General features: G+C 40.8%; 1 protein-coding gene across 9 annotated transcripts in view; it reads right to left on the minus strand.

The window, feature by feature from the left end:
• STX18 (syntaxin 18) overlaps positions 1 to 12919 on the minus strand; it is a 124926-nt gene that overhangs the window by 43482 nt on the left and 68525 nt on the right. For all 9 annotated transcript variants that reach the window (XR_002302292.3, XR_013545561.1, XR_013545562.1 and 6 more), the window contains one exon: positions 12194 to 12306. Coding sequence is in view for 6 of the 9 variants with exons in the window: in XM_020813302.3 (XP_020668961.1) it covers positions 12194 to 12306 (113 nt within the window). In the remaining 3 variants the exon portion in view is untranslated. The remainder of the gene's footprint in view (positions 1 to 12193; positions 12307 to 12919) is intronic.

Below are 12919 nucleotides of genomic sequence, written 5' to 3' on the forward strand. Positions count from 1 at the left end.
AAGCAGACAACTATGCTGAACGTCCTGCACAGCAGCAAGTTAGCTTTTTATGGGGTGAAAATGGACTGTTGTATCGAGAGTACTACCCCAAGTCCAACATGGATGCCCAACCTATTCAACAGTTAGTGGTGCCTTCTGAGTATAGACTAAGAATTCTAGAAATGGCTCATGACCATCCTTCTCGTGGGCACCAAGGAATACAAAAAACCCTCAAGAGAATTTCTCAACATTTTTACTGGCCTGGTGTTTCTAAAACTGTAAAGGACTATGTCAGTTCCTGTGACTTTTGCCAACGAACAGGCCATCAAACCGACCAGGTGAAAGCCGAGATGCAAGTTATGGAAGTTCCCGACCATGTGTTCAAGTATTTGCAAATGGATGTGCTAGGACCATTCGTTCCTACTAAAACCAAGAAGAAGTACATCATTACTTTCATCTGCTCCGCTAGCAGATGGATAGAAGCTTATGCTATTAGCAACCTTACAGCTACAACCATAGCTAGAATCATCGTTGACTTGTGTTCACGTATTGGTGTACCATCCAAAATCACTTGTGATCAAGCAGGAGCTTTCACAAGTGAACTCATGCGTAAGATCTGCGAGATAAGTGGAATAACCCTCAGTTTCAGTACGTCCCATCATCCTCAATCTCATGGTATGGTGGAGAGAGGTCAACAAACTTTGCTTCGGATGATTAAAACGTTGACCCAAGTCTATGGAAACATCTGGGATGAGCTCTTGCCTTTTGCTTTGTTTGCCTACCGTAGTTTAGCACATTCTTCACTAGGTGGTTTTTCCCCAAGTGAGGTGGTCTTCGGAAGAAATCTACAAGGACCATTGGACCTCCTAAAATCCGAATGGGAGGGCGTGGTTAAAAGTAGTACTGCCCCAGTTGCTGATTTCATCAGAAATCTTCAAGAGAAACTCTTGGCTGTCCAGGAGTTGGCCAGAGACAACTTGATGGACGCCCAAGCCAGCCAGAAGTTCTACCACGACAAGAGATCCAGACACAGGGAATTTTCTGTGGGTGATTTGGTACTGGTTCTGAACCCACTCAGACCTTCTAAGTTAGAAGTTGTCTGGGAAGGTCCAGGAGAAATTGTTAAAAAAAATGGGAAATGTCAACTATCTTGTCAAAATGTTGGGTTCTAACAAGAAACCTGTTCTTTATCATGTCAATAGATTGAAACTTTACAAGGCTAGATCTGCAATGGTTTTTCAATATCATGCTGAATATTTTCATGCTGCAAATGAACCCATTGATATGTTGTCTGAATTGCAAGATGCAGGTACTTGGTCTGACAATCTTGTTTTAACAGGTACCGTTGATCAGAAAGAAAGGTTGTTCCAGATCTTAGAACAACACCAAGATGTGTTCTCAGATAAACCAGGTTACACCAATTTGGTCAGTCATGTAATAACTACTGAGAACAATACCCAGCCCATACGGTCTAGCCCATATAGAGCAATTGGAAATCATGCTACTCAGATTGAACAAGAGATACAAAAGATGTTATCTTTGGGGGTGATTGAACCGTCATTCTCCCCATGGGCTTCTCCGGTGGTTCTGGTTCCAAAACGAAATGCTATGGGTGAAATTCTCGATGAAGTAAGATTTTGTGTTGATTACAGAAAGTTAAACAGTGTTACTGTTCCAGATCCCTACCCATTACCTAGAATGGATGATTTAATTGAACATCTTGCTAAAGCTAAGTTTATCAGCATTCTCGATCTAAAGAATGCGTATTGGCAGTTAGATTTGGCCGAAGATTCACGAGATAAGACCGCTTTCATCACGCACGTGGGAACTTTTCGTTTCCGACGATTGCCATTTGGTTTGAAGAACGCTGGTGCTTCATTTCAAAGGATGATAGACAAACTTTTACAAGGTTTACCTTTTGCAAGTGCTTATCTTGATGATGTTGCTATTTTCAGTTCTGATTTTGATTCTCACATGTCTCACATTGAAACTGTTTTGTCCAGACTTCAGCAAGCAGGGCTGACAGTCAAAGCCAGCAAATGTCAATGGATGCAAGGGAAAGTCATGTACTTAGGTCATTTGATTGGACAGGGAGAAATTCAGACTCTGCAAGCCAAAGTACAATCTATTAATGATTGGCCTATTCCAAAAACTAAGGAACAGGTACACTCGTTTTTGGGCCTAGTTGGCTACTATAGAAAATTCATTCCTGATTTTAGTCATTTGGCTTCACCTCTGACAGAGCTTACTAAGAAGAGACAGCCTGTCAAGGTAAAATGGACTCCAGAGTGTCAAGGTGCTTTTGATGCTTTAAAAGCTAAGATTGTGAATGCACCCATATTGAAGTCCCCAGATTTTGACAAACCATTCGTTCTACAAACAGATGCCTCTGAATTAGGACTTGGAGCCGTTTTGTTACAGCAAGGAGAAGATGGGAATCTTTACCCTATTTCCTACTTCTCTAGAAAACTCTTGGAGAGAGAGAGAAATTACGCAGTACCTGAAAAAGAGGCTCTTTCTATATTTTGGTCTCTAAATTTACTTAGACCTTATCTATGGGGGCGTAAATTTACTCTTCAAACAGATCACAGAGCTCTAGTTTGGTTGCAGAAGATGAAGTCTCACAACCAAAAATTGTTGAGATGGAGTTTAGCATTGCAAGACTTTGATTTTGAAGTTCAACACATTCCTGGAAAATTGAATGTTGTGGCAGATGGTCTTTCTAGGATGTACGGTGAAGATTCTTATGAACCTGAACGTTGAAACAATGTATTCAACAGTGTGCTATGTTTCAGTATTATCATATTTGCTTTGTAGTTGAATTTTGATATATAACCAGTTAGTTACTTTGCATTACTTTTTAGTTACTTATACTTGATTACGAAAAATTAGATCAGATTAACTTCTCTGAATTTTATTTGTAATCACGGGGGGCATGTGATGAGATGTGTTTTTATGGATAAGCCTGTCTCAATAGAATCCATTTTAAATTAGGATTTCTGTGTAGTTTCTGAGATGAGCCACCGTGGCTATCTCTTATCTAGTTGCTAAGGAGAAACATTCCTGGTAGCCAAAGCATTTCTGTAGCTCTCGTGGGAATATGGGGCGTGACCTGTCCAGAAGTTTCTTGCCTTTGGGAACTCTGGGAAGAAGAAGCGATGGAGGAGAGAAAGTAGTGTGTGTTCCATCATGGGTTACAAATAGTTTCCTCTGCCATGGACTGAGGGGAGACACCTGGATTGCATCTACAACAGCTTGTGAACCCAGGACACGTGAGATGGACTATGTTACCCTTTATATTAGTTAGCATAGTTTCATTTCTTTATTTTTCTAGCTGGAGTGGGGGAGGAATTATCTGTGCCTTGTATTGAAAATGTACCAACTAAACATTTGGTTTCTTTAACAACTTTTATTAATAAAACAGTAATGATTGATTTCTATCTAGAAGCATTGTTTCTTGTTCAGACTAGCTGAGGAATATTAATTGGCCTTATACGTTCGCTACCAAAGATTTCTAGAGCCCAGATTAATCTGAGTATATCTCATGGTTATGTCTGTGTTGGCTATTTGGCTTATTAAAGGAGTGTGGCTTTTGGAGAAGAAGGAATAGACAAGACCTGGCTGAGATCCCCTGGGCTCTACTCAGCAGTATTGTGGTTTGTCTGTCTTTCGGATCCATCCCATTCTCCGGAACCCCGCGAACGTCTCCTTGGAGATATGGGCGGTGTTTTCGCATGGCGGCAGCGTGGGACGGAACACGTGCTTTAATGTGATTTATGGATTTATGGTGTTTGCTTTGTAAGTGAAGCTGCGGGCATTCTTCCGGAAGCCTTGGCTGAGGGAGTGCGTGCATGCTGACAGGCTGTAAATTAGCCAAATTGCTTTTCTCTTTCCAGCTAAGGATCTTACGGAAAGACTTAGCTGCAACAGCGAAGTCTGATAAGAAACAACGCTTAGGTTTTAACAGACATTAAACTCTGTTTAATTTGGCTATGAGTGGGCATTTTCAGGCAAGGTAGCGATTGCCTCTTTTGAAGCTCCAGGTAGGGATGTTTTATGGCTTGCCCACACCCTACAGTTTAGGCTGCAGGAGTGGGGAGAGGATTTTTCCTTTTGGAATTGATTGGCGTCGGCGTTGAATGAGGCTTGTATGGAAGGAGATGACTTTTTGCAGTTGCCTAGTCAGCGGTTTGTGACTCAGAGAACAGTTAAGATTGGAGGGACATCTGCTGGTCAGCCTGGCATTACAGTGAAGAAGGCTTTAAACCAGGAAATTCTGGAGGCAGTTGAGCACAGTGTTTTGACTCGGAGCAGACCTAAGCAAAGGGTCAGTTACAGTTCTCCACATCTACGAAGGGAATTGCAAAAGGGCAATTTGATGGCTGAGTTACCACCTGAGGGAGAGGAGCTTGCCTCTGATTCAGATCAGGCTGAGGACATGGAGGATACCCAGCACAGGAGAAGTGCCAGACAGGGGAAGGCCTGATGAAACAGCAGGAGCAGCAGCAGCAGGTGCTGCAGGGCAAGACCCCAATCAAAGTTTGTCAGCAGTGGACAAGTTAACCCTGATGTTTATTGATTTTGTTGCATGTCACTCTCAATCTATTCGTAATCAGGACCTGTCTGAGAGATTACTAAAGGAGTACAGACAGATGAAGATTGCAAATTTAGAGGCTGAAAGGAAGGAAAAGGAAGCTTTTAAAAAATCCATAGCTAGTGTTGACAGAAGTAACCTGCCTTATTACCACGATGGCCAAGATGTCGTAGCATTTTTGGAGCTATTCGAAAGATCGTGCAGAGACCTTAATATTCCTGAGGACTGGTATGTAAAATTAATATCTACCCAGTGCAGTGGTCAGCTTGCCAACATCGTAGCTAAATTACCTGATGAAAGAGTGGAGTGGCGTGTTTTTAAAGAGGCAGTGTAAAAAAAAATTGGTTTTAGTCCTGAGATACTTCGTCAGAACTTTAGAAAATTAAAAAAACAACCTAATGAGTGTTATTCTGCATTGGCTGATCGGTTAGAGCAACTAGGAGATCAATGGTTGGACTCATTAGGCGTGAGAACCTTCAAAGATTTGAGAACAGTGATGTACATGGAGCATTTTCTTAGTTTGGTACCTACAGAGATAAGGAGTACTTTGTTGGAGAAAGACTTCAAAGACCTGCAGGCCCTGGCCTTAAGAACTGACAAGATTCTTTCCTTTAGGAAGCCTGAACCAGCTGTTAGAGCAAAGACTGCTCCAGTGGTCCCTAAGAGACAAAGTCAGCCTGAAGTTAGAAAGTCTTTTTCCCAAGACCCCAGACAAAGCTCATTTGAACCACGAAGGAGCCTAGCTCCTAGCCAGAGTAAAACACCTCTTAAATGCTATGAGTGTGGTGGCTCACATCTGCGACGTGATTGCCCAAGGTTGAATGTGTCAGCTAGCCAAGATAAGGAGCCAGTTAGAAAAACTCCTGTCCCAACTCCACGCAGAAATAAAACGAGTACTCCCAAGATGGCGTATGTTAGTTCTGAGCCAGTGGGAACTATACAGGCGCCAGCCACCAGTACTGCAACTTCTGTGCCTAACCAGTCAAGTATTAGGCCTCCACAGAATCCAGAGGGAGTTAGCACATCTGTAACCCCTTCTCAAGCCAGTGGAACACAGGCCAAAGTAAACCACTATGTGCCTAGAATTTTGGACTTACAAATTGCTTCAATTTCCTCAGAAATTGTAAAAGAGACTGCATCAGGAGAGAGGTTTTCTGTTATGGACCCTGAATGCATAGTGCCAGATGCACAGAGGGACTGGGCGACCCGCTCGTTCACTGAGGTAGTCTTGCTGCACACACCAACAGGCGATATGGCTTTGAGCGCTTTTCGTGACTCGGGTGCCGACATTTCTTCGATAAGTCGACAGTTTCTAGACCCCACCTTGATTCTGAACAATCTGAGGTGTCCAATAAAAACTTATGGGTCTATAGAGACTGAGCAGAAATTTGTTCCTTTGGCATATGTAAAAATTACCTACAAGTCCTGGTCAGATGCAAAACATATCCTAACCCATGAGGGAAAACCTGATTTTCTGCTTGGAAATGATCTTGCCTTTTTGGATCACATGCAAAGTCAAAATGCAGCTTCGATACAGGTAGTCACACGTTCTCAAAGTAGGGAGATGCATGATCCTGAACCGGAGCAGGAATCCACTGAGGATAGCTCAGATGGAGACCTTACCCAACAGCAGCCTCTTGTCACCGAACCTGATAATGCAGCTAAAACTGAAACTACAATAGAGGAGGTGATACCAAAGGGATCAGAGGACTTTAGACTGAAGCAACTTAATGATCCCTCTCTAGCTTCTTTGAGGTCACAAGCAGACAACTATGCTGAACGTCCTGCACAGCAGCAAGTTAGCTTTTTATGGGGTGAAAATGGACTGTTGTATCGAGAGTACTACCCCAAGTCCAACATGGATGCCCAACCTATTCAACAGTTAGTGGTGCCTTCTGAGTATAGACTAAGAATTCTAGAAATGGCTCATGACCATCCTTCTCGTGGGCACCAAGGAATACAAAAAACCCTCAAGAGAATTTCTCAACATTTTTACTGGCCTGGTGTTTCTAAAACTGTAAAGGACTATGTCAGTTCCTGTGACTTTTGCCAACGAACAGGCCATCAAACCGACCAGGTGAAAGCCGAGATGCAAGTTATGGAAGTTCCCGACCATGTGTTCAAGTATTTGCAAATGGATGTGCTAGGACCATTCGTTCCTACTAAAACCAAGAAGAAGTACATCATTACTTTCATCTGCTCCGCTAGCAGATGGATAGAAGCTTATGCTATTAGCAACCTTACAGCTACAACCATAGCTAGAATCATCGTTGACTTGTGTTCACGTATTGGTGTACCATCCAAAATCACTTGTGATCAAGCAGGAGCTTTCACAAGTGAACTCATGCGTAAGATCTGCGAGATAAGTGGAATAACCCTCAGTTTCAGTACGTCCCATCATCCTCAATCTCATGGTATGGTGGAGAGAGGTCAACAAACTTTGCTTCGGATGATTAAAACGTTGACCCAAGTCTATGGAAACATCTGGGATGAGCTCTTGCCTTTTGCTTTGTTTGCCTACCGTAGTTTAGCACATTCTTCACTAGGTGGTTTTTCCCCAAGTGAGGTGGTCTTCGGAAGAAATCTACAAGGACCATTGGACCTCCTAAAATCCGAATGGGAGGGCGTGGTTAAAAGTAGTACTGCCCCAGTTGCTGATTTCATCAGAAATCTTCAAGAGAAACTCTTGGCTGTCCAGGAGTTGGCCAGAGACAACTTGATGGACGCCCAAGCCAGCCAGAAGTTCTACCACGACAAGAGATCCAGACACAGGGAATTTTCTGTGGGTGATTTGGTACTGGTTCTGAACCCACTCAGACCTTCTAAGTTAGAAGTTGTCTGGGAAGGTCCAGGAGAAATTGTTAAAAAAAATGGGAAATGTCAACTATCTTGTCAAAATGTTGGGTTCTAACAAGAAACCTGTTCTTTATCATGTCAATAGATTGAAACTTTACAAGGCTAGATCTGCAATGGTTTTTCAATATCATGCTGAATATTTTCATGCTGCAAATGAACCCATTGATATGTTGTCTGAATTGCAAGATGCAGGTACTTGGTCTGACAATCTTGTTTTAACAGGTACCGTTGATCAGAAAGAAAGGTTGTTCCAGATCTTAGAACAACACCAAGATGTGTTCTCAGATAAACCAGGTTACACCAATTTGGTCAGTCATGTAATAACTACTGAGAACAATACCCAGCCCATACGGTCTAGCCCATATAGAGCAATTGGAAATCATGCTACTCAGATTGAACAAGAGATACAAAAGATGTTATCTTTGGGGGTGATTGAACCGTCATTCTCCCCATGGGCTTCTCCGGTGGTTCTGGTTCCAAAACGAAATGCTATGGGTGAAATTCTCGATGAAGTAAGATTTTGTGTTGATTACAGAAAGTTAAACAGTGTTACTGTTCCAGATCCCTACCCATTACCTAGAATGGATGATTTAATTGAACATCTTGCTAAAGCTAAGTTTATCAGCATTCTCGATCTAAAGAATGCGTATTGGCAGTTAGATTTGGCCGAAGATTCACGAGATAAGACCGCTTTCATCACGCACGTGGGAACTTTTCGTTTCCGACGATTGCCATTTGGTTTGAAGAACGCTGGTGCTTCATTTCAAAGGATGATAGACAAACTTTTACAAGGTTTACCTTTTGCAAGTGCTTATCTTGATGATGTTGCTATTTTCAGTTCTGATTTTGATTCTCACATGTCTCACATTGAAACTGTTTTGTCCAGACTTCAGCAAGCAGGGCTGACAGTCAAAGCCAGCAAATGTCAATGGATGCAAGGGAAAGTCATGTACTTAGGTCATTTGATTGGACAGGGAGAAATTCAGACTCTGCAAGCCAAAGTACAATCTATTAATGATTGGCCTATTCCAAAAACTAAGGAACAGGTACACTCGTTTTTGGGCCTAGTTGGCTACTATAGAAAATTCATTCCTGATTTTAGTCATTTGGCTTCACCTCTGACAGAGCTTACTAAGAAGAGACAGCCTGTCAAGGTAAAATGGACTCCAGAGTGTCAAGGTGCTTTTGATGCTTTAAAAGCTAAGATTGTGAATGCACCCATATTGAAGTCCCCAGATTTTGACAAACCATTCGTTCTACAAACAGATGCCTCTGAATTAGGACTTGGAGCCGTTTTGTTACAGCAAGGAGAAGATGGGAATCTTTACCCTATTTCCTACTTCTCTAGAAAACTCTTGGAGAGAGAGAGAAATTACGCAGTACCTGAAAAAGAGGCTCTTTCTATATTTTGGTCTCTAAATTTACTTAGACCTTATCTATGGGGGCGTAAATTTACTCTTCAAACAGATCACAGAGCTCTAGTTTGGTTGCAGAAGATGAAGTCTCACAACCAAAAATTGTTGAGATGGAGTTTAGCATTGCAAGACTTTGATTTTGAAGTTCAACACATTCCTGGAAAATTGAATGTTGTGGCAGATGGTCTTTCTAGGATGTACGGTGAAGATTCTTATGAACCTGAACGTTGAAACAATGTATTCAACAGTGTGCTATGTTTCAGTATTATCATATTTGCTTTGTAGTTGAATTTTGATATATAACCAGTTAGTTACTTTGCATTACTTTTTAGTTACTTATACTTGATTACGAAAAATTAGATCAGATTAACTTCTCTGAATTTTATTTGTAATCACGGGGGGCATGTGATGAGATGTGTTTTTATGGATAAGCCTGTCTCAATAGAATCCATTTTAAATTAGGATTTCTGTGTAGTTTCTGAGATGAGCCACCGTGGCTATCTCTTATCTAGTTGCTAAGGAGAAACATTCCTGGTAGCCAAAGCATTTCTGTAGCTCTCGTGGGAATATGGGGCGTGACCTGTCCAGAAGTTTCTTGCCTTTGGGAACTCTGGGAAGAAGAAGCGATGGAGGAGAGAAAGTAGTGTGTGTTCCATCATGGATTACAAATAGTTTCCTCTGCCATGGACTGAGGGGAGACACCTGGATTGCATCTACAACAGCTTGTGAACCCAGGACACGTGAGATGGACTATGTTACCCTTTATATTAGTTAGCATAGTTTCATTTCTTTATTTTTCTAGCTGGAGTGGGGGAGGAATTATCTGTGCCTTGTATTGAAAATGTACCAACTAAACATTTGGTTTCTTTACTTTAACAACTTTTATTAATAAAACAGTAATGATTGATTTCTATCTAGAAGCATTGTTTCTTGTTCAGACTAGCTGAGGAATATTAATTGGCCTTATATGTTCGCTACCAAAGATTTCTAGAGCCCAGATTAATCTGAGTATATCTCATGGTTATGTCTGTGTTGGCTATTTGGCTTATTAAAGGAGTGTGGCTTTTGGAGAAGAAGGAATAGACAAGACCTGGCTGAGATCCCCTGGGCTCTACTCAGCAGTATTGTGGTTTGTCTGTCTTTCGGATCCATCCCATTCTCCGGAACCCCGCGAACGTCTCCTTGGAGATATGGGCGGTGTTTTCGCAAGCGGTTCCTCTAACTCTCTTTCTAACAATAGTTTTCTTTCTTTTTTTAACTCACGGAGGAAAGTCTGTTAACGTAGTGACCACAATCCAAGGTTGTAAGTTGAAAAAGCTGAAGTAAGTACAATTTCCAGAAGGAAAAAACAGAAGCTCCAAAGTCAAGGTGCTGCTGCAGTGGCGGCAAAAAAGGAACTGAGGCACTCAGTGCTGTGGGCGGAGCCAGGGGTGATGTGAGGGAGGTCCTAGCAACATGCATTTTAAGCTGTAGAATATTCCGAGGTTCTTTGCATAAGCACACTAAAACCGATTAGTGTGCACTCACAGAGACCAGGAAGAAGAAGCTTATAATTAAGATGTATTTTCGTAAGTAAGTACTTGCCTACAGTTTAAGTATTCATATATATTTAAGCATATCTGTCTATAGTTTCTTATTACTATAAGGATGAATTCTGCAAGATGAAATGGCATGTCTCTGACTTCTCAAAAAGTATATATTTAAAATATTTTTGGCTTGTAAGAGGTTTTGAGTTGTCTAGAATTATTGCAACAAAGAAAAGTCATTTACTTAACATACCCTGATGAATTTTGGAATACAAGAGGAACCCCCGTATCTGTAGGGCATCTGTTCCAAGCCCCCTTGCAGATATTGAAAACCGCAGATAGTAGCAAACACATACCAATTACAGTAGGACTCCCATATTCTCACACAGCAACAACAGTAATTATTTAAATGGAGGGGAAGCACCTGCCACCCTATTTGAGTTCAGATGCCTCAGCAAGCCCTGCCACTTAGCTACACAGACAGATCTAGGACACATTCCTTTTTCAAGAGCACTAGGTAGGTCCTTAAAAAAACCTACAGAATTCGGTATAAGCTACCAAAATGGTATTAAAAAGAGATCATGAGATGAGTGGGAAAGATTTTTTTAAAACAGAAAATAGAACTTCAAAAGTACTAATTCAATTTGCTCCAAATCTGGCATACAGCAAGATCATACTGTTTACAATCAATCTGTCAAATATGGTCCCAGTTCAAGAACCTACTGAAAAGCTATAACATTATGTTTGAACTGCCCTTTTCTATCTGTACTGCTTATAGAATGTTTTGTCTGGTCACACAATATCAGAGATGTACTCTTGTGCATCTATAAAAATTTATCTTTTTTTTTCCTACCCAAAAGATTAGCTAACAACAACCTAATTCCAGTTATCACTCTGAAAATGTTTCCCCAGAATTTCTCACCTACAAATCCAGAAATTCTTGGGTTTAGAAGAAAATTTGTGACTTCTAAGTTTTCTGCCAAAGAAAGCAATTATTTCACTGCATAACATTGCAGCAATCTCAAATCAGAAATCAACTGAAACTAATTCAAGCATTTGCAAGAGAAGTAGTCAAAGGGATTCTGTCAGTAAACTTGTAAACAACGAAGTGCTCAAACTGGAGCAGCTGCAAATATCTACAAAATACTTTTTAAGTAAGATGAAGGCTATGCAAGTCTTTTAACAACTTACGTTAAGGGGCTCCTCCAAACAGGATTGTGCTGATGAATGTCAGTAAAGAAATAACCATCTTTGCAGCCAGTGCCTCCATGAAGCAGACCAGCTTTCCCTAATCTGGATCATTTTTTGGCCTACAATTCCTGTAAGCATGAACCCATGTAGTGAACGGTCAGTGCTGATAAGACCTGCAGGTCAATCTTCCAGGAGGACCTTAGTTAGAGAAGGCTGAAACAGATGTTCAAATGACTTTGATATGTGGTTCATGATTTATTCTACATTTTCTATCACTTGATATGAAAATTATCAACCATTTAATCCACAGAAGCTCTTTAGGACAAGGTACAAAATGCAAAGGGCATCTAGAAGATTCTTTGTCAAATGTCTATATCAATTCATGATTTCAGAAAAAATCCAAGGCATTGAATTGAAGGTCTGCCAAGCTGACTGAAACCAGCCCCCAACCCCAAATACTATTCTTTAGATTTGGAGCTCTGAAAATGTCTTATTCTAAGTTTTGTATTTCCATCTACATAAAATACACTGAAAATGCCAAGTAGACTGAAGTAATAGATGTTTTCTACTGAACGAACAAGATGCTCACATATACACACATGCCTATTGACAGTATAAGTCTGAAATATCACCTTTGCTGACTTCAGAAAAAGGTTTTTCCTCCAATTCTTCTGCAGTCTGAACAGTGATTTCAGGAGAAGAAGCCATTTTGGATTTATTATTCTGTTCATGTTCAAGCCTGGATCTACCAGAACAAAAAGGAGAAAAAAAACGTCAATGAAGATCAGTCATACTGGTGACAACTCACACTTATAACTCATTTGTTATCCATACCCTACTCCAATCCTTCCTGGCATAAACCTGGAACAGTTTTATACACACTAATTGGTTACTGGGATATTGCATTATAAGCAGCTTATAGTCATAAGTTCTCCTTTGCCCTACTGGTAAAGTCCAAAGTACTTTTACGCAAGCAGAATTCTATTATGCTGCTGTCTAGAACTTTGTAAGCACTTGCTTTCTCTGAACACTACATATCAGTTATCCTGTCAAATCTTTGAAAGATATTTTATTCTGTTTACGTTTTTCTGTTTTGTTTTGTTTTTGGAAATATGTAAAGTGGTTAAGATAATATTTTTGTTAATATTGTTTTATGAATACGCACTTGCCAAGGTTTGAAGTTTTGAATATACAGTCGTGCCCTGCTTAACGATTACCCCGCATAATGACGAATCCGCTTCACAACGATGTTTTTGCGATCGTAACTGCGATCGCAAAACGATGTTTTAATGGGGTTTTCTCTTTTGACGATGATTGGGTCCCTACTTCGGGTACCGATTCTTCGCATTACGACGATC

Source organism: Pogona vitticeps, chromosome 5, assembly GCF_051106095.1.
Source record: "Pogona vitticeps strain Pit_001003342236 chromosome 5, PviZW2.1, whole genome shotgun sequence".
NCBI classification, from domain to species: domain Eukaryota; kingdom Metazoa; phylum Chordata; class Lepidosauria; order Squamata; family Agamidae; genus Pogona; species Pogona vitticeps.